General features: G+C 42.5%; 1 protein-coding gene across 3 annotated transcripts in view; it reads right to left on the bottom strand.

Moving 5' to 3' along the window:
- The window catches only part of nr3c2 (nuclear receptor subfamily 3, group C, member 2), a 321,123-nt gene that overhangs the window by 50,401 nt on the left and 244,983 nt on the right, over nt 1–25,739 (bottom strand). For all 3 annotated transcript variants that reach the window (XM_072567406.1, XM_072566818.1, XM_072567476.1), the window contains exon 6: nt 20,742–20,886. In XM_072567406.1, coding sequence (XP_072423507.1) covers nt 20,742–20,886 — 145 coding nt within the window. The remainder of the gene's footprint in view (nt 1–20,741; nt 20,887–25,739) is intronic.

Below are 25,739 nucleotides of genomic sequence, written 5' to 3'. Positions count from 1 at the left end.
CTTTCAAGGAGCTATGAACCTGCACTCCAAGGTCTCTTTGTTCAGCAACACTCCCTAGGACCTTACCATACAGTAACCAAGTCACGAAAGTTTTCTAATAAAACTGTTTGAGCAATTAACTAAAGACTCAGGTCTTCCTCTTGCTTAAGTACAAAATGACAACACTTGACCGAAACGAGTGTCAATGGTCTGAATTTAAAATTAGATTCATTGAATGCCATTTTGATTTTGTGTGGTTATACAGCATCTCATTAAGGGTTAAACCAAAGTCACATGCCTCTGCTGTTGTTTTAACCTCATCACCGTGGGCGGCACGGTGGCTCGTGGGCGGCACGGTGGCACAGTGGTTAGCACTGCTGCCTCACAGCGCCGGAGACCCGGGTTCAATTCCCGCCTCAGGCGACTGACTGTGTGGAGTTTGCACGTTCTCCCAGTGTCTGCGTGGGTTTCCTCCGGGTGCTCCGGTTTCCTCCCACAGTCCAAAGATGTGCAGGTCAGGTGAATTGGCCAGGCTAAATTGCCCGAAGTGTTAGGTAAGGGGTAGATGTAGATGTAGATATAGATGTAGGGGTATGGGTGGGTTACGCTTCGGCGGAGCGGTGTGGACTTGTTGGGCCGAAGGACCTGTTTCCACACTGTAAGTAATCTAATCTAATCTAATCTAAAACATCCTGACAGATTTCCTTGGTTCTTGAATTGCTGAATAAAACCAACATCTCAGAATTACAGGAGGCTTGGAATTCCTTAACTAAATCCATCAACAAGACTTTAGTATCTGCGCCTCAGGAAATGTTAGGCTCTTAATAATCAAAAAACCTGCAGGTCCACAAGCTGTCAGGAGAATTACTCATTGCTTTTCATCTACACCAATGTCATTTGCCTGGAAAAAAACATATCCTTTACACATACTATACCTGGTCTTCAACAGCTGGATCAAACAAGTCAAGCTTCCGAAATAATGGCATGATGCTTACCCCAACTCCAAAGACGACTGTTGCAAGCAAATTTCTTCAGGATTGTTTTTTTTTTCTCCCATCATCACTGGAATAACTCTACAGGGGTCAGTATCCTGTCACCAAGGCTCTCTTTATTTACACGTGCACAGTACTAGAGACTGGTCCGGCTTCCTCAGAGCCAGCTCTCCAAGTGAGCAGAACCTTTGATACTCCTGTTTGTATCTGTTAGCCAAGGCTTCCTGATTGGACCAGGTTAACAGCTCCAATTAGGGAACTCATAATCTATGAAGTCCACTTGGCTGAACTTGTTACAATGAGACAAAAAAAGACTGCAGATGCTGGAATTCAAAATAATCAAACAGGAGACCGGAAAAACACAGCAAGCCAGGCAGCATCATGAGCTAGAGAAGTCAATGTTTTGGGTAGAAGGTTACTACCCAAAACATTGACTTCTCCACCTCCTGATGTTGCTGAACTTGTTATGATCACTACAGGTATTGGTCTAAGTTACTGATACCAAGTGGGAAGTCTTTGGCAGAAGGTAAGCTCAGTTTTAATTAAACAGAATAGGTGTATTAAAAAGTACTTAATAGTTAGTCATATTATAGAGTTATAGAGTCATATAGCATGGAAATAGACCCTTCGGCCTAACTCATCCATGCCGACCAATTTTCCTAGACTGAATTAGTCCCATTTTTTCCTGCATTTAGCCCATATCCCTCTAAACCTTTCCTATCCATGTACCTGTCCAAATGTCTTTTATATGTTGTAATTGCACCCACTTCTACCACTTCCTCTGATAGCTCATTCAATATACCCACCATCCTCTATGTAAAAAGTTGCCCCTCAGGTCCCTTTTAAGTCTTCCCCCTTTCACCTTAAACCTCTGACCTCTAGTTTTGGACTCAATTCACTTTATCCATGTCTCTCATGATTTTATAAACCCCTAAAAGGTCACCCCTCAGCCTCCTACACTCCAGGGAGGTAAAGTCCCAGTCTATCCAGCCTCTTCTTATAACTCAAACCTTCCAGTCTTGACAACATTCTTGTAAATCTTTTTTGCACCCTTTAATAACATCCTGCCTATAGAAGGAGATGTGGCCTTACAAATGTGTTGTACAGTTGTAACATGATACCTGAGATACATTCCTTGTAAGACCTTAGGTCAAAGTTAGGAGTAAGTACACAACCTGTATTGAAACATTATGGTACACACAAAAAGAATGGTTTGTGCACAGGTTAACTCTTCTCAGCAACAGTCCCTTTCATCCTGTTGGGCAGAGTTTATCTCATGATGTCAGTTAATCTTTTCAGATGCTAACTGTCATATACAACAGTTTAGAACATCTTGTAAATTTAACATTTGAGGGTATTTCATGTTTTCTGTCACAGGAATAGAAGCTGCAGTTGGCCATGTGCCCTTTCACATCTGGTCCATCATTCACTAAGGTCATGACGGACATCCAACACCTTGCAGTATCTCCATATCCCTTAATTCCCTTAGTATCTCCAATCTGCCATCCTATGTGTTGAAAATATTCAATGACTGAGCGTTCTCGGCTCTCTTGATTGAAAATTAAAAAGATTCACAGACCCTAAGTGAACAAGTATAATTTTCATCTTGGTCCCATAGTTGCTGACTCTGAGACTGTGACTCCATGTTGTAGATTCTCCAGTTAGTGTATCTATCCTGTTGAGTTCATTACTAGAAATATACACAGCAATTTGATCACCTCTCATTTTTTTAAACCCCAGGCAAAAATCATATTGGTAAGCCAGTACAACCTCCATGCAGCACATACACACTTGTCCAATTGAAAGTCGTATGACACCTTTCAGACTCTAATAACCCCTCCCAAAAAGCACTGACAGGGGTATAATTAAATGGCATACGTTACAGTTATTCCTATCCTGCTGGGGACCTAACGTTCTAATATTATCGCTAAAGAAAAGATATTTGAGAAATTAATGGGACAATAAGTCATTACATTCCCTGGACCTAATGCCCTCCATTCGAAGTATTAAAAGTCTCTACAGAGATACTGGATGCATCTGTTTTGATCTTCTAGCATCCTCTAAATTCTACAATGGCCTCTTGGAAGGCAACACATATAATCACCCTGTTCAAGAAAGGAGGGAAACAGAAAACAAGGCAGGCCTGTTAGCATGGCAACTGTACAAATATGTTTAAATGTATTATTTAGAGTGTTATAATGGGACACCTGAAAATCATAATATAACTGGGCAGCAACAATAAATTTTAATGAAAAAGAAATCATTAATGCTTTGGAGGTATAACTAGCAGTGTAGCTAAGGGGGACACCAGTGAGATGTTGTATGTATGGATTTCCTGAAAGCATTTGATAATGTGTATTTCAAGAGGTTGTTACACAAGCTTAGGACTCCGCATATTGAGGCATGGAATAAGAATTAGTTAAAGGATAGAAAAAACAGGAAACAATGAGAGAGATGAGTCGTAATATATAGATATTCTTTGCAGTTGAATAATGGGAATGTTCTGCATTGAGCAGTGTGCAAGACTGGCAAAGCAGCTGCTGGTATGAAAATGCATTTACTGATCTTGTTCATTCATGTGATATTACTGAACTCTTTGCAACACTGCATCCAGATTCTTGAGATTGCCAGTTATCTCGTTCCATTTTATTCTGACAGCTTGTCTAGAGACCCTCCCAACTTCCTGTATATGACATTTCTCCTCCTCTACATCTCCTCTAATGCAGTCCCTGCATCCACTGCTAGCCTTATCAAATTTTGCAGCTAATTTGTGTACATAAAGATCATTTGTTTTTGTTTTAACACTTGTAGGTAGGAAAGTTTAAGGATTTTTTTAATGTGATTGAATTCATAGGTGGGGAACAACTTTCTTTTTGAAATCATTTGCAACCATTTCAGGTTATTCCTGCTGTTTCTTCTCTATTGGAGCATGTCCAACTCGTAGCAGGAGCTTCTTGCAGCTGGTAATTATTTATTTTTTAAAATTTTTTGACCGATCGTTATTATTTCCGTTTTGCTGTGTCTGATTGGAAATCTTAATGAGTTGAATTTCCCACTGGTTCTAAATGAATAAAGACTTGACAGCAATCCAACTGCTCTAAAACAAAACTGCATTTAAGTTGGATTCAGCTTGCTCACTTTTTATGTTGGAGAAAGTGAGGACTGCAGATGTTGGAGTACCAGAATTGAAAAATGTGGGTGCTGGAAAAACATAGCAGGCCAGGCAGCATCCGGGGAGCAGGAGAATCGATGTTTCGGGCATAAGCCCTTCTTCAGGAATGAGGTTGGTGTGCCAAGCAGGCTGAGATAAAAGGTAGGGAGAGGGAATTTGGGGGAGGGGTGCTGGGAATATGATAGGTGGAAGGAGGTGAGGGTGAGGGTGATAGGCTGGAGAGGGGGTGGGGGCGGAGAGGTCGGGAAGATGATTGCAGGTCAAGAGGGCGGTGCTGAATCCGGGGGTTGGGACTGAGATAAGGTGGGGGGAGGGGAAATGAGGAAGCTGGAGAAATCTACATTCATCCCGTGTGGTTGGAGGGTTCCTAGGCGGAAGATGAGGCGCTCTTCCTCCAAGGGTCATGTGGCCAGGGTCTGGCAATGGAGGAGGCCAAGGATCTGCATGTCCTTGGAGGAGTGGGAGGGGGAGTTAAAGTGTTCAGCCACGGGGCGGTTGGGTTGGTTGGTGCGGGTATCCCAGAGGTGTCCCCTGAAACGTTCTGCAAGTAGGCGGCCTGTCTCCCCAATGTAGAGGAGGCCACATTGGGTGCAGCTGATTCAGTAAATGATGTGTGTGGAGGTGCAGGTGAATTTGCGACGGATATAAAAGGATCCATTGGGGCCTTGGAGGGAGGTGAGGGCGCAAGGTTTGCACTTCTTGCGGTTGCAGGGGAAGATGCCAGGAGTGGAGGTTGGGTTGGTGGGGGGTGTGGACCTGACGAAGGAGTTGCGGAGGGAGTGGTCTCTCCTGAATACTGATAGGGGTGGAGAGGGAAATATATCCCTGGTGGTGGGGTCTGTCTGGAGGTGGCGGAAATAACGAGGATGATACGATATATCCGGAGGTTGGTGGGGTGGAAGGTGAGGACCAGTGGGGTTCTTTCCTGGTGGCGGTTGGAGGGGCAGGGTTCAATGGCTGAGGTGCGGGAAGTGGAGGAGATGTGGTGGACAGCATTGTCGACCACGTCGGAGGGGAAATTGCGGTCCTTGAAGGAGGAGGCCATTGGAGTTGTTCGATAGGTGGAATTGGTCCTCCTGGGAGCAGATGCGGCGGAGGCGAAGGAATTGGGAATATGGGATGGCGTTTTTACAGGGGGCAGGGTGGGAGGAGGTGTAATCTAGGTAGCTCTGGGAGTTGGTCGGTTTGTAGTAAATGTCTGTGTTAAGTCGGTCACCAGAGATAGAAATGGAGAGGTTTAGGAAGGGGAGGGAGGAGTCTGAGACAGTCCAGGTAAATTTGAGGATGGGTGGAAGGTGTTAGTAAAGTGGATGAACTGTTCAACCTCCTTGTGGGAGCACGAGATAGCGCCGATACAGTCATCGATGTAGCGGAGGAAAAGGTGGAGGCTGATGCCAGTGTAGCTGCGGAAGCTGGACTGTTCCACATATCCGAGGAAGAGGTAGGCATAGCTGGGGCCCATGCGGGTGCCCATGGCTACTCCTTTGGTTTGGAGGAAGTGGGAGGATTGGAAAGAGAAGTTGTTCAGAGTGAGGACCAGTTCAGTCAGTCGAAGGAGGGTGTCAGTGGAAGGGTACTGGTTGGTTCAGCGGGAAGGGAAGAAGCAGAGGCCTTTGAGTCCTTCGTGATGGGGGATGGAGGTGTACAGGGACTGGATGTCCATGGTGAAGATAAGGCGTTGGGGGCCGGGGAAGCGAAAATCATGGAGGAGGTGGAGGGAGTGGGTGGTGTCCCAAACGTAGGTGGGGAGTTCTTGGAATAAGGGGGAGAGGACCGTGTCGAGGTATGCAGAGATGAGTTCGGTGGGGCAGGAGCAGGCTGAGACAATGGGTCGGCCGGGGCAGTCAGGTTTGTGGATTTTGGGCAGGAGGTAGAAACGGGCGGTGCGGGGTTGTGGGACTATGAGGTTGGAGGCGATGGATGGGAGATCCCCTGAGGTGATGAGATTATGGGTGGTCTGGGAGATGATGGTTTGGTGGTGGGAGGTGGGGTCATGGTCAAGGGGGCAGTAGGAGGAGGTGTCCGGGAGCTGGCGTTTAGCCTCCGCAATGTAAAGATCGGTGCGCCAAACTACCACCGCGCCTCCTTGTCTGCGGTTTGATAGTGAAGTTGGGGTTGGAGCGGAGGGAGTGGAGGGCTGCACGTTGCGAGGGTGAGAGGTTGGAGTGGGTGAGGGCGTGGACAGGTTGAGGCGGTCAATATCGCGGCGGCAGTTGGCTATGAAGAGACTGAGGGCGGGTAAGAGGCCAGCACGGGGTGTGCAGGTGGATGGGGTGTGTTGGAGGCGGGAGAAGGGGTCGTCAGAGGGTGGGCAATGGAGAAGGGGTCGTCAGAGGGTGGGCGAGAATCCTGGTTGAAGAATTAGGCACGAAGGCGAAGGCGGCGGAAGAATTGTTTGATGTCTTGCTGCGGGTTGAACTCGTTAATCCGGGAGCGTAGGGAGAAGAAGGTGAGGCTTCTGCTGAGGACTGATCTTTCATCCTCAGAGAGGGGGAAATCTGGACGGATGGTGAAAATACGGCAGGGCTGGGAGCTAGGACCTGGTGTGGGGCTGGAGCTGGGAGTGGGGGCAGGGTTAGGCGTGTGGGTGGAGTTAGGCGTGGGGGCGGAGATCGGATAAGCAGGAAGGCTAGTCCTGATGTGTGGGAGTCCAGAATCAGGGGTCACATTCCAAGAATTTGAAGTAAGCTATTTAGAACTGAAATAAGGAGAAATTTCTTCCCCAAAGAGTGGTGAGCCTGTGGAATTCTCTGCCAGAGTAAGCCATTTATATCATAGTATTGAATGCATTCGAGGAGTTTTTAGGGCTAATATAATGAAAGGGTATCGGTAGAAAGTAGGAACAGGTTACTGAGTTGGCTGACAGCCATTGAATGACGAAGCAGGCTCAAACAGTCTGCTCCAGCTCCAATATTCTATATTTCTAACTTCCGTCAGAAATTGATAATGGATAATAATGGAATAGCTGCCTATTCACCACTGCTTGATTTACCATTCCATTAGATGCCAAGTGAACAGAGATTTGGGCAGGATGTATAATGAGCAGCTGATTTGTTACTGTACTTTTTCCAACACTCTTCAAAGTTAAAATCAGTCTTCATGCATCTTGCAATCTGGAAGGTATTTCAGGGCTTTTGATGTGAGGAGTGAAGTGCATGATGTTGAACAATTTGAGTGTAGTGAAGTTGTGTAAATGAGACAATCCCTTCTGGTAGTTTGCCTGGCTTTGACAAAAGATGTAAGTGAAGCATTATTTTGGTGTAAAGTCTTTGGTGAGAAGTAAAAATGGAACAGAGTTATTGGTAATTCTACAGAATCTTAGGTCATCCAGCTGCTACATGTTATTAACTTTCCAGATTCTGTCAATTTTGTCATCATGTCCCAGTTCCCCTCAAGTTTTGTTGTTAAGGTGTGCAGCTTTCAGACTATTCACCACATCCTGCTAGACATGATACACTGATATCTTCGGAGGAACGGCTTCTGGGATAGAATTTTCAAACTGTGTCAAAGAGTGTTGTGCCAGTGGTGATTTGGGTTCCTTAGAAAAGCTAGCAATTAGTGAGGTGGCACAGTGGCTCAGTGGGTAGCACTGCTGCTGCACAGCGCCAGGGACCCAGGTTCAATTCCCGCCTTGGGCAACAGTCTGTGTGGAGTTTGCACATTTTCCCAGTGTCTGCGTGGGTTTCCTCCGGGTGCGGTGAATTGGCTATGCTAAATTGCCAATAGTGTTAAGTGGATTAGTCAGGGGTAAATATAGGAGGGGTGGGTTTCTCTTCGGAGGGTCGGTGTGGACTTGTTGGGCCGAAAGTAATCTAATCTAAAAAAATCTATTCAAGCTCAAATCCTCCAAACCCGGCAACATCCTTGTAAATCTTTTCTGAACCCTTTCAAGTTTCACTACATCCTTTTGATAGGAAGGAGACCAGAATTGCACATAATATTCCAAAAGTGGCCTAACCAACGTCCTGTACAGCCGCAACATGACCTCCCAACTCCTGTACTCAATACTCTGACCAATAAAAGAAAGCATACCAAACACCTTCTTCACCATCCTGTCTACCTGCAACTCCACTTTCAAGGAGCTATGAACCTGCACTCCAAGGTCTCTTTGTTCAGCAACACTCCCCAGGACCTTACCATTAAATGCATAGGTCCTGTTAAGATTTGCTTTCCTAAAATGGAGCATCTCACATTTATCTAAATTAAACTCCATCTGCAACTCTCAGCCCATTGGCCCATAGGCCCGTTGTAATCTGAGGTAACCTTCTTCGCTGTCCACTACACTCCAACTTTGGTGTCATCTGCAAACTTACTAACTATACCTCTTATGCTCACATCCAAATTATTTACATTAGGTGATGGAAAGTAGTGGACCCAGCACCGATCCTTGTGGCACTCCACTGGTCTCAGCCCCCAGTCTAAAAAACAATCATACACCACCACCCTCTGTCTTCTACTTTTGAGCCAGTTCTGTATCCAAATGGCTAGTTCTCCCTGTATTCCATGTCTATGTTGCATACATTTATGCTTGAAAATCACAGCAGGGATCCTACACCAGAATGGATCTTGATTTACTCTTTTAAGTAGCCTCCTGTCTCAGGCAACCTGCTTAGTAATCTTGCTGAAAATTGCATGAGGTGGAGTTTGTGCATCTAAGTTTACTGAGGTGCCTGTTTTCAATTGCTGGTTGCTCACGACTGAAACACGGACCTGATCTTTCTCTTTGTAGAGTCAGAACCTGCTGTGTTTTTATTTCAGATGATTGGTCTCTGTCTATTTCTTTTCCATTTTATGTAAATTGTGTGTGTGTGTGTGTGTGTGTGTGTGTGTGTGTCTGTCTGTGTGTGTTGGAGTCAATTATAAATGTAGATTAAATCTAATGAAGTCTAATTTATTCAGATCAGACCACAAGTTAGTATATTATGTTCACAGAAACAAATATGCAGATATGATGGCTTCCAGCTTCTTTTACAGCAAAATGTAGGAAAATTACTTGTATTAATAAAGTGCAAATTTGGACCTTCAACTCACTGTGGAAAAGAGACAGGTCAGGAGTTAGGGCATATCTCTCTCCCACTGGCTTTTCAGCCCCTGGATATAGTTGTGGTAAATTCCCCTGCTATATAGGGGGATGTGGGGGTATACTGTACATTGTTTCCATTTGCACTTCCTCTGTCTACATTACATATTGGGTTTGGACATATGCAGATCAATTTGTAAGTCAGCTTACCACCATTCCATTTATGCCTGATGCACACTTTTAAAAATTCTTTCGTGGATGTGAGAGTTACCAGCTGGGGCATCCTTTATTGTTCACTTCAAGTTGTCCATCATTTCCCTTTAAATTCCAGATTTTAAAAAAACTTCAAATTCCATCTGCTATGGTGGGATTTGTATCTAGGACCCCGGTACATCAGCTTGGATTACGAGGTGCAGTAACAATACCACAAGACCATCACCTTCTCCCTCCTTTAACAGTAAACAGGAAGCAACCAGATCTGTTCTTTTTGGGCAAGCCACTCCCACTTCATATGTTGCTCAAACATCAGCCCCAGAATTCTGGCATTTCTTCATGGTAGGTGTCCCAGTATTTGCCACTGCTCATACCATCCCTTAATAATTAATCAATTCCAACCATGTAAATGTGGAGAGCTTCACAACATGAACAAGCTACAAGTGAATTTTGCAGCCAAACACACTTGTGGGACCCTTGGGGATTTTGTCTCATACTACTTTCAAATTCTTGATAGGAGAAGCTAATTCTTAAGTTCAGTTTCTAATCACATGAGCCACCACCAAATGCAGAGAGTGTATAATTAGCATTTAAAGCAGAAATGGCCACGCTCCAACATCAACAGGAAGTAGAAGAATATGTTCTTGATACCTTTCCAGGAAGATGTAAATAAGATGCTTTTACTCTGCTGCTTGATATTCAGACTGCAACACTACAAGCTCTCACCAGTTTACATTCTCATTTGGTGCTGCACTCTGTCAAATGTTTCTTGGGAACAGAGTGAGTCCCATTTTTTTGCATAAGTGCACAGTATTAACATGTCACTGCTAAATCAATTTAAAGCCAAGAATTTTCACTGGTTAGTTTTGGCACGCTGCTATCATGACACTACCGACGCCTGATAAGCCAGCTCCAGTGTTCTGATATTATTGTCCAGGCCATGAAAGTTCTGCTGATTTTCATGATAGGATCTCATTACAATTTATTTCTCCACATTGCTGTCTTGTAACCATCTAATTAGCCAGTGGCAGGAGGCTGCAGTGGATATCCCTTGAGAATAGCCCTGACAATTGAGACTGGGGGAGGGGAGGGGGATGTGGTGTTGCTTTGACAGGGCACGGAGGAAAAGGAAAACAAAAATCTCACTGTCAGCTACTGTGTCGAATTCCTTAAAATCTTGTGTAAATGGTGTACTGGCATTGCAGCTGGATTGAATACAAGGTGGAGAGGGATGGGGCTGAAGGAAGGTCAAGATCAGTGTACCAACATGCAGGGAGGGAGAAGTATTGCAGTTGGAGGAGTGCAGAGAAGGAGAAAGAGAGAGTGACAGAGAGAGAAAAGTGAGGCAGAAAGACCACAAAAGAGACTGATGAGATTGAAGATTTCCTTGACAAGCTGGGAGAGAGGTTGGAGGGAAATGGGTGGTGAAAATTTCTACTCCCCTTTGTCTATAAGAAATATTGTAAAAGGTACTTACATACCTTGTGGAGTCAGCAGCTCCTATCTTTAAGAATCAAGTTTCGCATCACCTTTCAAAAATGGATTAAAATTCTAAAATCGCGTGGATTGAATTAGAGTTTAGGATCTATATTTTATTAACCCATTCTCTTATTCTCTGGAATACCCTAATAGCACAGCTATTCCACAACTGTACTGCTGCTATGATCCATATCCCTCCAAATTTTTCCCATTCATGTACTTATCCAAATGTCTTTTATATGTTGTAACTGTACCTACATCCACCACTTCCTCTGGCAGTTCATTTCATGAAAGAACCACTGTGTAAAATAGTTGTCCCCCATGTCTTTTTTAAATCTTTCTCCTCTCACCTTAAAAATATAACCCCGAGTTTTGAACTCCCCTGCCTAGGGAAAAGACCCTTGCTATTCACCTTATCCATGCCATTAAAGATTTTATAAACCTCTGCAAATCACTCTTCAACCTCTTATGCTCCAGTGAAAAAAAGTAACAGCCTATCTCTGTAATTTACTCCTTCCATTCCTGGCAACATCCTGGTAAATCCTTTCTGAACTCTCTCCAATTTTATAATATCCTTCCTGTCGCAGGGCAACCAGAACCTAAATTCATATCAAATGAGATTTTCAACATCAATTGCTTCCCTAGGAATTTTTCTTAACTGAATGGGATTTATTGACTTTTTTCCCCACAGGTAAGGGATCAATAAGCTGAATTTTTTCTGCCCCTGAAAACATGGGCATTGGCAAATCAGTTGGAAAAATATGGGAGATCAAAAAAAATGGCATCCTTGACATTCAGAAGTAAAAATCTAACTTTGCCACTCAAGGTTGGAATGGCAAGATGTGAATTCCACTAGTGTGGGATAAGATGCCCATTTACATTCATTAACATCTCATTATTATCTATTTTAACCTCATTTATATGCAGTCTCCCTCATAGTAGAAAAGAATAGATTGACCGTTCCATTATGAAATTTAGAGCGGGTCATTGGTGGCTCCAGCTCACTGCTTGCTCCTCCAGGCTTCTATCTCAGCCAGCACTCCTCACCATCCCAGACTCTATGGATTGTGACTGTATGCACCCACAGTCAATGGAAGTTGGCATTTAGCACCCGTCAGCCTCCCACATTATCAATGCACATCTTTGACTCCGTCGAAATACATTTATCCTCTTCAAAAATGCACACTGAAGTGCACTGAAGCCTTTCATTGTAATAGTGCTGCAAGACCCTTTCTGTATAGGAGCATCATGCATCGCAGCAGAGTATATCCCAGAGTCCTTCACTTGCTCTCACTGGGCTCACTAACTTGAATGCTTGCAGTATCTCTGCCATATCTTGACTTTTTGTACATTGCTGTACCATTCAGAACTTGCAACCTTTAAATATTTCTGTCCTGCTTTGCCTTTTAATGGAGAAACAAAGTCAAGTAGCTTGTCTTGTAATCAATCAAGAAAGCAGATTTATTTTCTAGATTAGATTCGATTTCCCACACTGTGGAAACAGGCCCTTCAGCCCAACAAGTCCACACCGATTCTTCAAAGAGTTACACAACCAGACCCATTTCCTTCTGACTAATGCACCTAACATTATGGGCAATTTTAGCATGGCCAATTCACCTGACCTGCACATCTTTGGACTGTGGGAGAAAACCAGAGCATCTAAAGGAAACCCACGAAGACATGGGGAGAATGTGCAAACTCCACACTGACAATCACCAGAGGATGGAATCGAACCCGGGTCCATGGCACTGTGAGGCAGCAGTGCATACCACTGAGCCACCATTTTATGGAATTGTGCTACATCAATGTCACAACCTATGGCATATGCCAGCAGCCTACATGGCAAACATCCTACATTCAATCAAATGAGCCTGTTGACAATCTCAAACATGTAGTCTTCAGTCAAATTAGCGGAAGATTGCTGTCAGTTGGGGGTACTGATGCAGTAACTCAAGGGCATTGCCCAATATAGGTCCAGGTGTTTGGACACAATGTAGGGTGGTTGGACTGATCATGATCAAACGATCCCTGTCGATATAATCAAGAATATGGAACACGGTCTGTCCTCCAGGTCTGGTGCAACTAGTATGGGGATCAGTGGTAAATCAGGCAGGAGCAGCAGAGAACAGTCAGGGTCAGGTCACTCATTGCTCAGGGCTGTCCTTTCAAGTAAGTCAGGTGGATGGGAGACAGCCAGTCTTAAAGTCATAGAGATGTATATCATGGAAACAGACCCTTCGGTCCAACCCGTCCATGCAGGCTTATATCCCAACCCAATCTAGTCCCACCTGCCAGCACCCGGCCCATATCCCTCCAAACCCTTCCTATTCATATATCCATACAAATGCCTCTTAAATGTTGCAATTGTACCAGCCTCCACCACATCGTCTGGCAGCTCATTCCATACATGTACCACCCTCTGTGTGAAAACGTTACCCCATAGCTGTCTTTTATATCTTTCCCCTCTCCCCCTAAACCTATGCCCTCTAGTTCTGGACTCCCCGACCCCAGGGAAAAGACTTTGCCTATTTACCTTATCCATGCCCCTCTATAAGGTCACCCCTCAGCCTCTGATGCTCCAGGGAAAACAGCCCCAGCCTGTTCAGCCTCTCCCTGTAGCTCAAATCTTCCAACCCTGGCAACATCCTTGTAAATCTTTTCTGAACCCTTTCAAGTTTCACAACAACTTTCCGATAGGAAGGAGACCAGAACTGCATGCAATATTCTAACAATGGCCTAACCAATGTCCTGTACAGCCGCAACATGACCTCCCAACTCCTGCACTCAATACTCTGACCAATAAAAGAAAGCATACCAAACGCCTTCTTCACTATCCTATCTATGTGCGACTCCACTTTCAAGGAGCTATGAACCTGCACTCCAAGGTCTGTTTGTTCAGCAACACTCTCTAGGACCTTACCATTAAGTGTATAAGTCCTGCTAAGATTTGCTTTCCCAAAATGCAGCACCTCGCATTTATCTGAATTATACTCCATCTGCCACTTCTCAGCCCATTGGTCCATATGGTCAAGATCCTGTTGTAATCTGAGGTAACCCTCTTCGCTGTCTACTACACATCCAATTTTGGTGTCATCTGCAAACTTACTAACTGTACCTCTTATGCTTGCATCCAAATCATTTATGTAAATGACAAAAAGTAGAGGGCCCAGCACCGATCTTTGTGGCACTCCACTGGTCACAGGCCTCCAGTCTGAAAAACAACCCTCCACCACCACCCTCTGTCTTCTACCTTTGAGCCAGTTCTGTATCCAAATGGCTAGTTCTCCCTGTATTCCATGAGATCTAACCTTGCTAATCAGTCTCCCATGGGGAACCTTGTCAAATGCCTTACTGAAGTCCAAATAGATCACATCTACTGCTCTGCCCTCATCGATCCTCTTTGTTACTTCTTCAGAAAACTCAATCAAATAAACAATGACAAAATATTGTGCTAGAGAAAGAGTAGCATTCTTTTCAGACAGGGTTCTGACATGGAATGGTATCTTGATCTTATAACTGCAGTTACTATGACAGTTAATCAGACAGATGATGATGTAAAGCAGCAATACTTTTACGAATGTAAGCTTCTATATCAAATCAATGTCATTGTGCCACCTGTGCACTCTCTCAGAATCTGATAGTTTCACTTTCCCTCCTACTCCTTGAATTGTAAATGGCTATTCATGGGAGGCAATGATTGACCTGGTGCACAGCTGAGCTTCAAATATGGTGCCAGTGGTAGAAATCTTGGAACATCCAAGCAGTGACGAGTCTTTCTGCTGCTGCTGAGTGCATGATTATTCTTCGATTCATTTGTGAGACATGGGTGTTGCTGGCTGGGCCAGGATTTATTATAAGTGACAAATTGCCCTCGAGAAGGTGGTGGTGAGCTACCTTCTTGAACCACTACAATCCATGATAGTATGAGCCCAATGCCGTAGAGACATGCTGCATACATATGAGGTTGGGAAATGAGAATTGTGTGAGGTAATTCGTTAGAGCTTGAGGAGATATAACTACCTCTAATTTGAAACGTGGTCTATTTTTGGACAAATTCAGCTTTTTTTTCCACTGCATGAGGATTGATGGATTTCTTTTTCATATGTTGGATACAGGGATGATATTAAAATCACAAATCAACGGAAATGGAAAAGGTGCTTCCAGCTCCATTCTCAGACTGGACAGTGCCATCACAAATAAGCGGGACTGAGCTCAGAACTTCTTGCTGATGGTTGCGATCAATAAATGATTCACTCAGCACCTTGTATGATGCACACCTTAACTGGTTATTGTATTGAAATGGGAAGTAGACTGGTTCCCCACAAATGGACATTGATGCATGACATGGTAAGAGAAAGAAGCAAGTGGAGTGGAGATTAATGTAACTATGGGATCAAGGTGTTGACATTTAATGCAAAACATTTTACTTCCATCAGCATAACATTTTTGCCCATCCCTAAAATTCTGAAAATTCAAAATAACTGCAACCATAAATTAATGAACAAGGAATAAATTACATCACTGAAATAGTCTGCAGTAAGGGTTTAATAAAAAAAAGGACAAAAAAGTCTTTCAAATCCACATTAATGCAACTAGAACTCCCCATGGTATCCCTCCTACAGAAAAATGTAGATTCCTTAAACAGCACCAGCAGTCAAATCCAGTTTCTAATCTTACTCACTGTTACATAACATGAAGCTCTGACTGTTACAGCTGCTCAGAGTATTTAAGTAATGCAAACACATCGACATCTGTTTATTATCCTCTGTGGAAGCTTGCAGCAAGTAAAATTTCCCACAGTTACTCTTCTGCATATCAAATCTACCTCTTTTCCTCATGAGGGTTGAAATGTAAATGCTTACATTGACTTTCAAGTAGCAGCACTACTCAATTTTACCTCAAAGTTTGTCAACATGTCTTCTTTATCAAAGACTAATTAACTATTTAGGAGCACAAGACATGGCAGCATGGTCCTTTCAGCCTGCTCAGCTGTTTGACTGATTCATGGCTGATCTGAATGCAGTCTCAACTCCACAGTTTTAGTATTCCTCCCCCTCCTCCACCCCATCCTGCCCCAATTTAACACTGGACTTCCTTGTCAAAAAAACATTATGACTAACTCAGACTTGAATACATTTAATGATGTAGACTTCACTGCTTTTTGGGGATGAAAATTCCAAATACTGATGACCCTCTGAAAAAACAATCCTTATCATTTATTATATTTCGTAATAGAATATTTATAGTGTTAAATTTACAAGCTGAATTTCAAGAAGAGGGATGAGAACCTTTACAAACTTCGAAGTAAAATGAATATAATTTTGTTCTGTCACGTGGTTATGGATATCAATCAGAAAACCTTCCTTGCATGCTTTAAAACTGGAAGATGATCCCCACAGGCATATTTGAAGAAAGTGTATGTTAAATAATATGGCTGTGATGTCCAGTGCCTTCATAGCCACCCCAATATATTTTCCATATTACAGGGGCTGAGTAAGACATTCGTCTATTGAAGTCCTGAAGTGGACAATTACTTGCCACTTTAAGGGTCTCACTCCAACTCCACTGCAAATGTTAAGACTGTGGGGAAGGGGAGAAGGAAGGCAATGAGTCTGCAGACAATGTTGACTGTGCTGGCTGCAGTCAGGATGGAAGGGGAATTCTCTCTTTTCAGGGGCTTCCTATGCCCATTGAGATAACAACCTATTAAACGAAGATGGCTCCCTATACTCTATCACCTGGCCTCCAAAATCTGAAACCCCAGTCCCTCCAACTCTCTCCCTTGCTGGGATTTCCAATCTCTAACTTGACTAAAAAGAAATACGATCTTGTCCAGTCCATGAGCTGCGTACCTGGCTAAGTGTTCTTGCAGCTGCCTTTCAATGCCAGTTGCTGGTGCATCCGGCAATGCAAGTCTATGCTTCCTAAATAGCGTGCAAGTGGGTGAGAGAGTTGTCATAATGGTCATGAGTGGTTTGGGAATATCAGATGCCAATGTCTGTGGACAGGGAGTGCATGCAACTGCTGCCCATGAATTGTGCTCTGGGATGCTAATTGGGGCTAAGCAGCCAGTTTACAGACAATGGTGAGCTGGAATTGAACTCTGACCTCTACATGGAGATTTCTCAACATCTAGCTTGTTCAGTGTGTTTGGTGAGATAGTAAACTGAATAAAGATGTGTCAAGATGTAGTGTTAACAAGGCACTTAAGAACCTATAATCCTCGTATTGGGCATAAAGTTCTGCTCTCCCTCCTATAGGAAGGATGTTGTGAAACTTGAAAAGGTTCAGAAAATATTTACAAGGGTTGGAGGGTTTGAGCTATAGGGAGAGGCTAAATAGGCTGGGGCTGTTTTCCCTGGTCCTTTGGAGGCTTAGGGGTGACCTTATAGAGGTTTATAAAATCATGAGGGGCATGGATATGGTAAACAGAAAAGGTCTTTACTGGATTGGGGGAATCCAGAACTCGAGGGCATAGGAAAAAATTTAAAAGGGACCTAAGGGGCAACGTTTTCATGCAAAGGATGATGTGTGAATGGAATGAGCTCCCAGAGAAAGTGGAGGAGGCTGGTACAATTACAACATTTAAAAGGCATCTGGATGGGTATGAGAATAGGAAGGGTTTAGAGGGATATGGGCTAAGTGGTGGCAAATAGGACTAAATTAATTTAGGATATCTGGTTGGACTGAAGGGTCCGTTTCTGTGCTGTACATCTCTATGACTCTGAGTTTTAGCTTTGAGTCTTAGAATTTTTTTTTCTCTGGATTTAAAGCTGGCATGGTATCATCCCAGAATTCTAGCAAGGTTGCGAGTAATCCATCATCCCCTAAAATCTACCCTTTGGAAATTTTAGGTCATTATATATAATGCTGCTCCTCCTTTTCTCAGGATTATCAAGGGTGTGGTCTGAGACAACATCTAATGCCTCAAGTTGCATGAAAAAGGGCAAACACATTTCAGCCCTAGCATTAACTAAACATACCTGGCCCAGTTTCTCAGTGCCTATCGTTCAATATGGTGATTGAGATGAGGCAATAAGTTGCTACTGTGGTTGATGAAATGTAGCTGCACCAAAGGAGGACACCAGGGTTTACAGCAAACAGGAATGTAAGTACCCATATTGGTCATTCTCAAATCTTTTAAGACCAGCCTTCCGACAAAGTCTCACAGGAGGCTATTTTGTGGCTATGAGGGTAAAACTTAACTTTCCTCCTCCACTTTTTCCCCTTTCCTTTCCCACTTCTCTAACTTTGCTTTTCTTTCTCCTCTTTATTCCTTCACTTCTATTTTTCTCTCAATTTACTTTTGCTCTTTTCCATCCATTTCTCTTTCTTCTCTCCATTTTGTTTGATTTGATTTATTGTAGCCATGTGTACCCAAGTACAGTGAAAGAGCAGATCATAGCAAACAGGATATTCAATTTATCTTTCCTTCTTTCTCTTTGTTTGATTTCCTATTTGTCTCTGTAAATTATGTATCACCTGTTCCTGCAGATGATGTCCTGTCATGTTGAAGAAATAAAACAGACAGACATAGCTGTACAATGGCCAACTGTAGCTAAATGGATTCATTATCAGTGACTGTCATTGAGAATCACGTGGTCAGGAGCAACAAATTGGGTGTTAGGAAGGACGTGGCCTGTAATTAGGGTCTCAAAGAAAGTAGTAAGGTGGTGTACCTGACTTTCTGTAATTAATATAAGTCACATATTTCTGGAAATCACTGAAGGAATCCAAAGTACAACTGCAATGTATATAACATTAATAATATTAGGGTGAATACTTTTCAAACTTAACCTTAGAATAATAAAATCCCTACAATGAAGAAGCAGGCCATTCAGCCCTTCGGGTCCACACCAACCCTCCAAAGAGTATCCCACCCTGGTCTACCTCCCCTACCCTATGCCTGTCACACTGCATTTCCCATGGTTAATCCACCTAGCATGCACATCCCTGTACACTACTGGCAATTTAGCATGGCCAATCCACCTAACCTGCTCATCTCTGAACTGTGGAAGGAAACCAGAGCATCCAGAGAAAACCCATACAGGTACAGGGCGAATGCCACACAGACAATTGTCTGAGGGTGGAATCAAACCCTGGCACTGTGAGGCAGTAGGGCTAACCATTGAGCTATCCATATTCCTTGGGAAATATAACCACTGAGGTGGGAGTTGCAGGAAGCAAGTACTGTTAGAGCTAATCAACAGAAGTAGAGTGCATAAAAACCATTGTGGAACCAATGTGATAGAATCTTGTACAGGTCTGAGCGACATGGGCTATGGTGAGATTCGTGACAGAATTGGATGAGACCTTAGCAGTGAGGCTCACTCAACATCTGGATAGGTTGATTGATCTTAAATGCTTTTCACAAGTTGTGAGGTGAATTTCCTGCTGGGAAAAGGGAGTTGCCAATGAAAGCAGATCATTGCTTGTCAACATCACAACTTGACTCCCATTTTGTTCACTGAATGTGGGAGTCATTGGCTGGGCCAACAATTATTGTCCATCCCTAATTATTATTTGAACTGACTGGCTTGCTAGGGCCATTTCAGTGGGCAGTTTAAAGTCAACCACATTGTTGAGAAGTCTGGAGACATATGCTGGCCAGACCTAGTAAGTACAGCAGATTTCCTTCCCTAAAGGGCATGAGTGAACCAAATTAGTTTTTACAACAATCACCAATGATTATATGATTGCCATTAGTATAAATTTCAATTTCAGATTTTCACTGATTCACATTTTACTTCTCATTTTCCCAGAGCATTTCCCAGATAATCTGGAATACTGAAAGAAGAAACCCAAGAACTGCGGATGCTGGAAATCAGAAATATTACCCTCTCCCTACCCCATCTTCAGCATGTACCAACGTTTCCCAAGCTACAATGAGTTCTGAAGGAGGGTCATTAGACCTGAAACATTAACTCTGCTTACTCTCGACAAATCCTGCCAGACTTGCTGAGTTGTTCTGGATTAGTAGTCCGGTAGGAATACCAATATGCCACAACATCCCCATTAATATTCAGTTTTCTATCTTACAAAATATGCCAAACAAACTAGACCTTAAGAAAAAAACCTGTATTATGTTAATAGTTTAGTTTATTAATTTTTATACTTCATTTCTTTTGTGTAGTAAACTTTTCATTGTTAAAACTGAATCTACAGCATTACATGCTTGTATTTCAATTCAAGACCATCTTGTTAAAAACAAAAACAAAATATGATCTATCAAGCTAGATTTCAATCTAGTAGTAACTTCTCCAGTAATAACATCAGCTGGGATCATAACCATATGATAAGTATGACTATCTTTTTTATTATCTGTTTGCATTTATATTCATTCTTTTCTTATGAGCACATCATAAATGCCTTAGTCATAGATTTATTTAACCCTATTACATTTTGCATGTCAGGTCAACTTACTCTCTCTCAGAAAGTCTCCATATTCAGATCTTTATGGCCACAAGGAATGTCTAAAACTTATTGCTGCTGATAGAAGACATTCTGAGGGATAAAAGTTGTTTCAACTTTATTATCATTTTGCAAATATCAATACAAAGCACATTTATATTCCTGTAAATGATTGATGCAAAACAGTATTGTGGTAGGATTTAAGATACTGAAGGTTTGCTGCAACAATCACAGCAGCACATATTAAACAAACTGGAATTTGGCAATTTGTACTTCAGTTGCATTCACGGAGCACCAAACTAAAATGAATAATTTAGTGCTGGAAACAGAGACAGTAATTGTGTTAAGGACAAAGACAGGCCGATCTGATGTTGACTACTCTGTCAGTAGGTTGCATGATCAAAATTAACAACATTCTTATCATGAGAAGAACATTTGCAACAGGCAAACAAGAATTAATGGATAAAACACTTACTCATTGAATACCAAGTCTGGTGCAAAGTAAAGCATTGTGCCACTGGTGTGTTTGTATGATCTCCAGCTAAGACTAAATGTCATTAAGCACATCCAAGAATACCGGAGTAGAGTCATTTGGTCATCAAGTGCCATTGTTCTGAATCCTGCAAAACAGAATATAACAGTCACAAAACAGTTCTTGAAACAATTTTTGATCTAGAATAGTCACTTTTCTGTTTGATTTTATATTTTACATTCCATTTCGTTTCACTACACTCACCCTTACTCCTTCTCAGATCTCTATGGCCATTTAGCTCCACTCCCACTAGACAGCCTGATTCTGATTCTGCATTAGTAAAGCCGTCAGAATGACAAATATGGCTTTATTTCTGTTCCAGAACATATTAAGTAATAACACAGAATGACTTGAAAATCCCCGTGCTTTCCATGATTTAGACAGCCAGAGTTCCTGATGGAAGCAGGGAGCTCGTTATTCCTGTGACATCTGTACATATAGATTGTGTATCTTAAAATAAATCACTCTCCTGAATCTCCCACCCGTCCATAAAGGGATTGTTCCGATAGATATAAATGTATCAATTTTCATGGCCTTATCAATGGAATCCAGAAGTCCAAAGTTGTAGTTATTGGTCTTGAATGCCTTTTTATTGAATGGGTTGGTTGTCTAGAAGTTGAAGAATTGTGGAGGGCTATTTCATTGCTTTACAAACTTCTTCCAAATGTCTTCCAAGGAAGTTCTAATGAAATATGACTTCTACTTCACCATTTTGATATAAGGAGAATTTTAATCATAACATACAGGTTGGGGGCAGCTTTCAAAGACCAGACTTTTTTTTATAGATTGAAGTCAAGGGAGATAGTTTTGCCAATAGATGGTGTATGGAGTAACATTGAACCCTTAACTGTCTAGTAATTCAAAATTATACAATCAAATGGCAGTTAGTTGCGATAATGGTAGTCGTGTGACCAAGCCCCCTTAGAAAGCAGCAGCAGTTATCATCAAGGCCAAAGCTTATACTGCAGCTAGACCACTGTCAATGGCCCATCCCAGAAGTTAAGTTGAGAGTCATTAATGCATCTTGCAGGATGGGTATGACTCGTAATTCTATTGTGTAAGGGCTTTTCTTGGAGATGATTATCTCTGTACCACAGAACAATATAATAGTATTCTAAATTCTTCAGGAGGTATATGAGTGTCGATTATCTGATTAACATTGACTGTGGTGACATTTCCAAAAGGACATTGCTGAGTCAGTCACATGATTAGAGCAGTCATATTTGTTCAACTGTTTCTTGTCTTTTTAAAGTCATTTTTGGATATGTGTTAATACCTATCTTTTACTCTTTGTCTGACACCTTGTTCCCTCAGGAAAATACTCAAGTAAACTTCATTTTTCTATGTATTCCAATAACAAATGGTAAAGAGGCATTCCTTCATTCTCTTACTCACTTATCAGAAATCAACATACATTTGTTTATTTGAAGGCAACTAATGTTGGGTTTCAAGATAAAATTATTTTTGGGTGATGGAGGACTGTTGTTTTGGTTTTATTGTTTCTGTAAAGATCTACAGGTCCCTTCTTTCTCTTGGGATCTGGTCTTCAGTGCTCAGGCTGATGTAGGTTATAGAACAGAGCCTTGGAGAGTTCTGTGTTTAAGTCAGAGGTAGGTATACTCAATAAGTGTTCTAAGGAAAGGTCATTGGACTCAAAACAAACTCTGATTTCTCTGCACAGATGTTGCCAGACCTGTTGAGATTTTCCAGCAACTTCTGTTTTTGTTGTAAATATATTCAAGCTGTACTGGCAGCAATTTTCAGGTTGTTGAACCTCAGGAGAGCTAACTTGCCTTGTCCTGCAGTTTTGTGTAAGAGTCTGCTGAAACCAGCCTTTTATCAGTTGCCTCTACTGCCCTCAAGTGACTGTCTAGCCCCTAGTGTGCTGCACTGAGGCTTCCTGACTGGGTGAGACATGTCCATTACTATCATCTTGGCCATGTTGAGGAAGTTTGACAGCTGTGCAAGACATTGGTGAGGGGTGACCATGATGAGGGGCATGTGTAAGGTGAATAGCCAAGGTCTTTTCCACGGGCAAGGGAGTCCGAAACTAGAGGGCGTAAGTTTAAGGTGAGAAGGTAACGATTTCAAAGGAACCTGAGGGGCAACTTTTCATACAGAGGGTGATGCGTATATGGAACAAACTACCAGAGGAAGTGATAGATGTAGGTACAGTTATAACATTTAAAAGACATTTCCATGGGTACATGGACAGGAGAGGTTTAGAGGGATCTGGTCCAAATAAAAGGCAAATGGGACTAGTTTAGTTTAGGAAACATGATCAGCATAGATCATTTGGGCCGAGGGGTCTCTTTCCATGCTGTATGACTCTGAAACTCAATGATTCATTGGTTAATGGAGATGTAGGCTCCTCCTTATGCTCACCTACTGTTCTTTCAGTAGTCTAGTAAAATGGATACAGAACTGGCTTGGTAACAGAAGACAAAGTGTAGTGGTGGAAGGATGTTTTCTAACTGGAGATCTGTGACCAGTGGTGTTCCACAGGGATCAGTGCTGGGACACCTGAGAGGAGGATATCGGTGGTCTGATTAATAAACTTGTGGACGACACAAAGATTCAGGGAGCTGCAGATAGTGAGAAGGATTGCCAGAGGATACAGCAAGATATACATAGGCTGGGCCTATCTCCAGACTTGGGTGGAGAAATGGCAGATGGAATTTAATCTAGACAAATATGAGATGATGCATTTTGGAAGGTCTAATGTAGGAGGGAGATATAGGTAAATGGCAGAACTCTTAGAAGCATTAACACGTAAAGGGATCCATGAGTACAGGTCCACAATTCCCTGAAAGTGGCAACACAAGTAAAGAAGATGGTCAAGGTGGTGTAAGGCGAGCTTGTGTTATTCAACATAGATGTAAAAAAAAATGGACAAATCATGTTACAGTCGTACAGATCTTTAATTTGGCCATATTTGAAATATTATGTACAGTTCAGGTTGCCTCGTACTAGAAGAACACAGAGGTTTTGGAGAGCATACAGAAAAGGTTCACCAGGATATTGCCTTATTTCGAACATATTAACTATGAGGAGAGACTAGTCAACTTGGTTCATTTACACTTGAATGCTGGAGGCTGAGGGGCAACCTCATAGAAGTGTACAAAATTATGAAAGGCACAGGTAGAATGGATAATCAGAGTCTTTTTCCCAGGGTAGAAATGACAATTACTAGGGAACATAGGTTTAAGACAAAATGGAAAAGTTTAAAGGAGATCTGACTTGCAAGATCTTTACACAGAGGGTGATGAGTGCCTGGAAGGTGCTACCTGAGGGGGTAATAGAAACAGATACAATGGCAATAGTTTAAAAGGCATATTGACAGATACATGAATAGGCTGGGAATAGAAGGATTCAGGCCGCGTAGAGCTAAAATGTTTTTAGTTTAGAAAGGTGTTGTGTGTTGGTGCAGGCTTGGTGGGCCGAAGGGCCTGTTCCTCTGATGTACTGCACTTTGTTATTTGTTACTTGTTCATTTCTCAGGTCTGGGAACTTGGAGTTCTTAATTAATTTGGAGCAATGGACTCTCACCGCATTTTCTCTGCATCTCTCTCAATCTCTACTACTATTGCTCTCATACCTTAACTGCCTTACACTCCTTCGATTCTTCACCTTGAGTTCAGCCAGTCTATGTTCTGAGGGCTTTACTTGAGTTATCCCAAACTGTTTGGGTTCAATGGCCCCTTACAGGACCACTGCATTTTGTTCAGCTTTTTGCACCTTTATGAACTTTTTTGAATGAATTTATTTTTGTATGTCCAATTTCTTTCCTGGGAGCCAGCCACAAACTCTTTTGGTGAATGGGTCCCTTTTTGTTCTGTTTATTTTCTCTGGCTCCTCCTTTGACTTTATTTACTTTGGCAGGCTCTAGTTGACCTCCTTCGATTTCTCCGGCTGCTCAATCTCTTTCTGGCCTCCTTCTGCAACCTAACAGATTCTGTGATTTTGTGAACATGATGGAGGGGAACAGAAATGCACCCCACCCACCTACCTGTTCTGTTCCTTGGTTTTTACAGCAGACCTAGGGACTTGGGAGGGAGGGGAATGTTTCTATCACCTCCTTCTGACATTATGGATTGGTGTCTGAGTAAACCAATATACTGGCACACTTGCAGTGAGGGGTTCGGGAATACTTCTCAGAAGGACAAAACACCTGCAGATTTCGGGGAATTTTGCCTGGGTGGGCTAACATAAGATAATTCTCCCAAGGACTAGATCCTGCAGCAAGGGGCTCTGTAGATTCAGCTGTGCCTTTGCTGCAGTATCTCTCAAGACTGTTCTAATGGATGCCCACCATTCCCCCTCATCTTGCTTATCATCCAACCTCCAACAATCAGGCTTAGAAAGGCCTGTTTTAGAGAGTGGGAACACACTGGTCTTTGGGTGTTCTCTTTGCAGACTTGAGATGGACTATATAAACCCTCATTTGTATTCCCTTTCCTGGGTATACCTTCCTTCTAATCTCCCCCTTCATCATACCACTGATTTTGGGGTGACTGAAATAGTCTGAATTATTAGGCTTATGTCATAAATGAGGTAAAAGTTATCAGCAACCTCTAGCTGTGAGGACTCTCTGCGCATTGAAATGAATTCTCAGGTTGCAAGATAGATAATATTTAATTCCTTGAGTAATATTACCTATGCCCTCTAGTTCTGGAGTCTCCCATCCCAGGGAAAAGACCTTGTCTATTTTCCCTTCCCATGCCCCTCATGATTTTATAAACCTTTCTAAGGTCACCCCTCAGTCTCCAATGTTTGCTGTCAAAACAGCAACCAAAACTCAGGTATTCATTTAACAGCCAGTGTTACATCTATCTATTTTGGAACAGCCTGTCTCTTAGCTGTTCTGTCTGACAGCTGTGGCTGTACTTTAAATTTACTTTAAAATTCAGAAAACACTTTCTATCTTAAAATGAACATACA

Source organism: Chiloscyllium punctatum, chromosome 1 (genome assembly GCF_047496795.1).
Source record: "Chiloscyllium punctatum isolate Juve2018m chromosome 1, sChiPun1.3, whole genome shotgun sequence".
Lineage (NCBI taxonomy): Eukaryota > Metazoa > Chordata > Chondrichthyes > Orectolobiformes > Hemiscylliidae > Chiloscyllium > Chiloscyllium punctatum.
The sequence above is the reverse complement of the archived record's forward strand: the minus strand, read 5'-3'. Positions and strand labels throughout refer to the sequence as shown.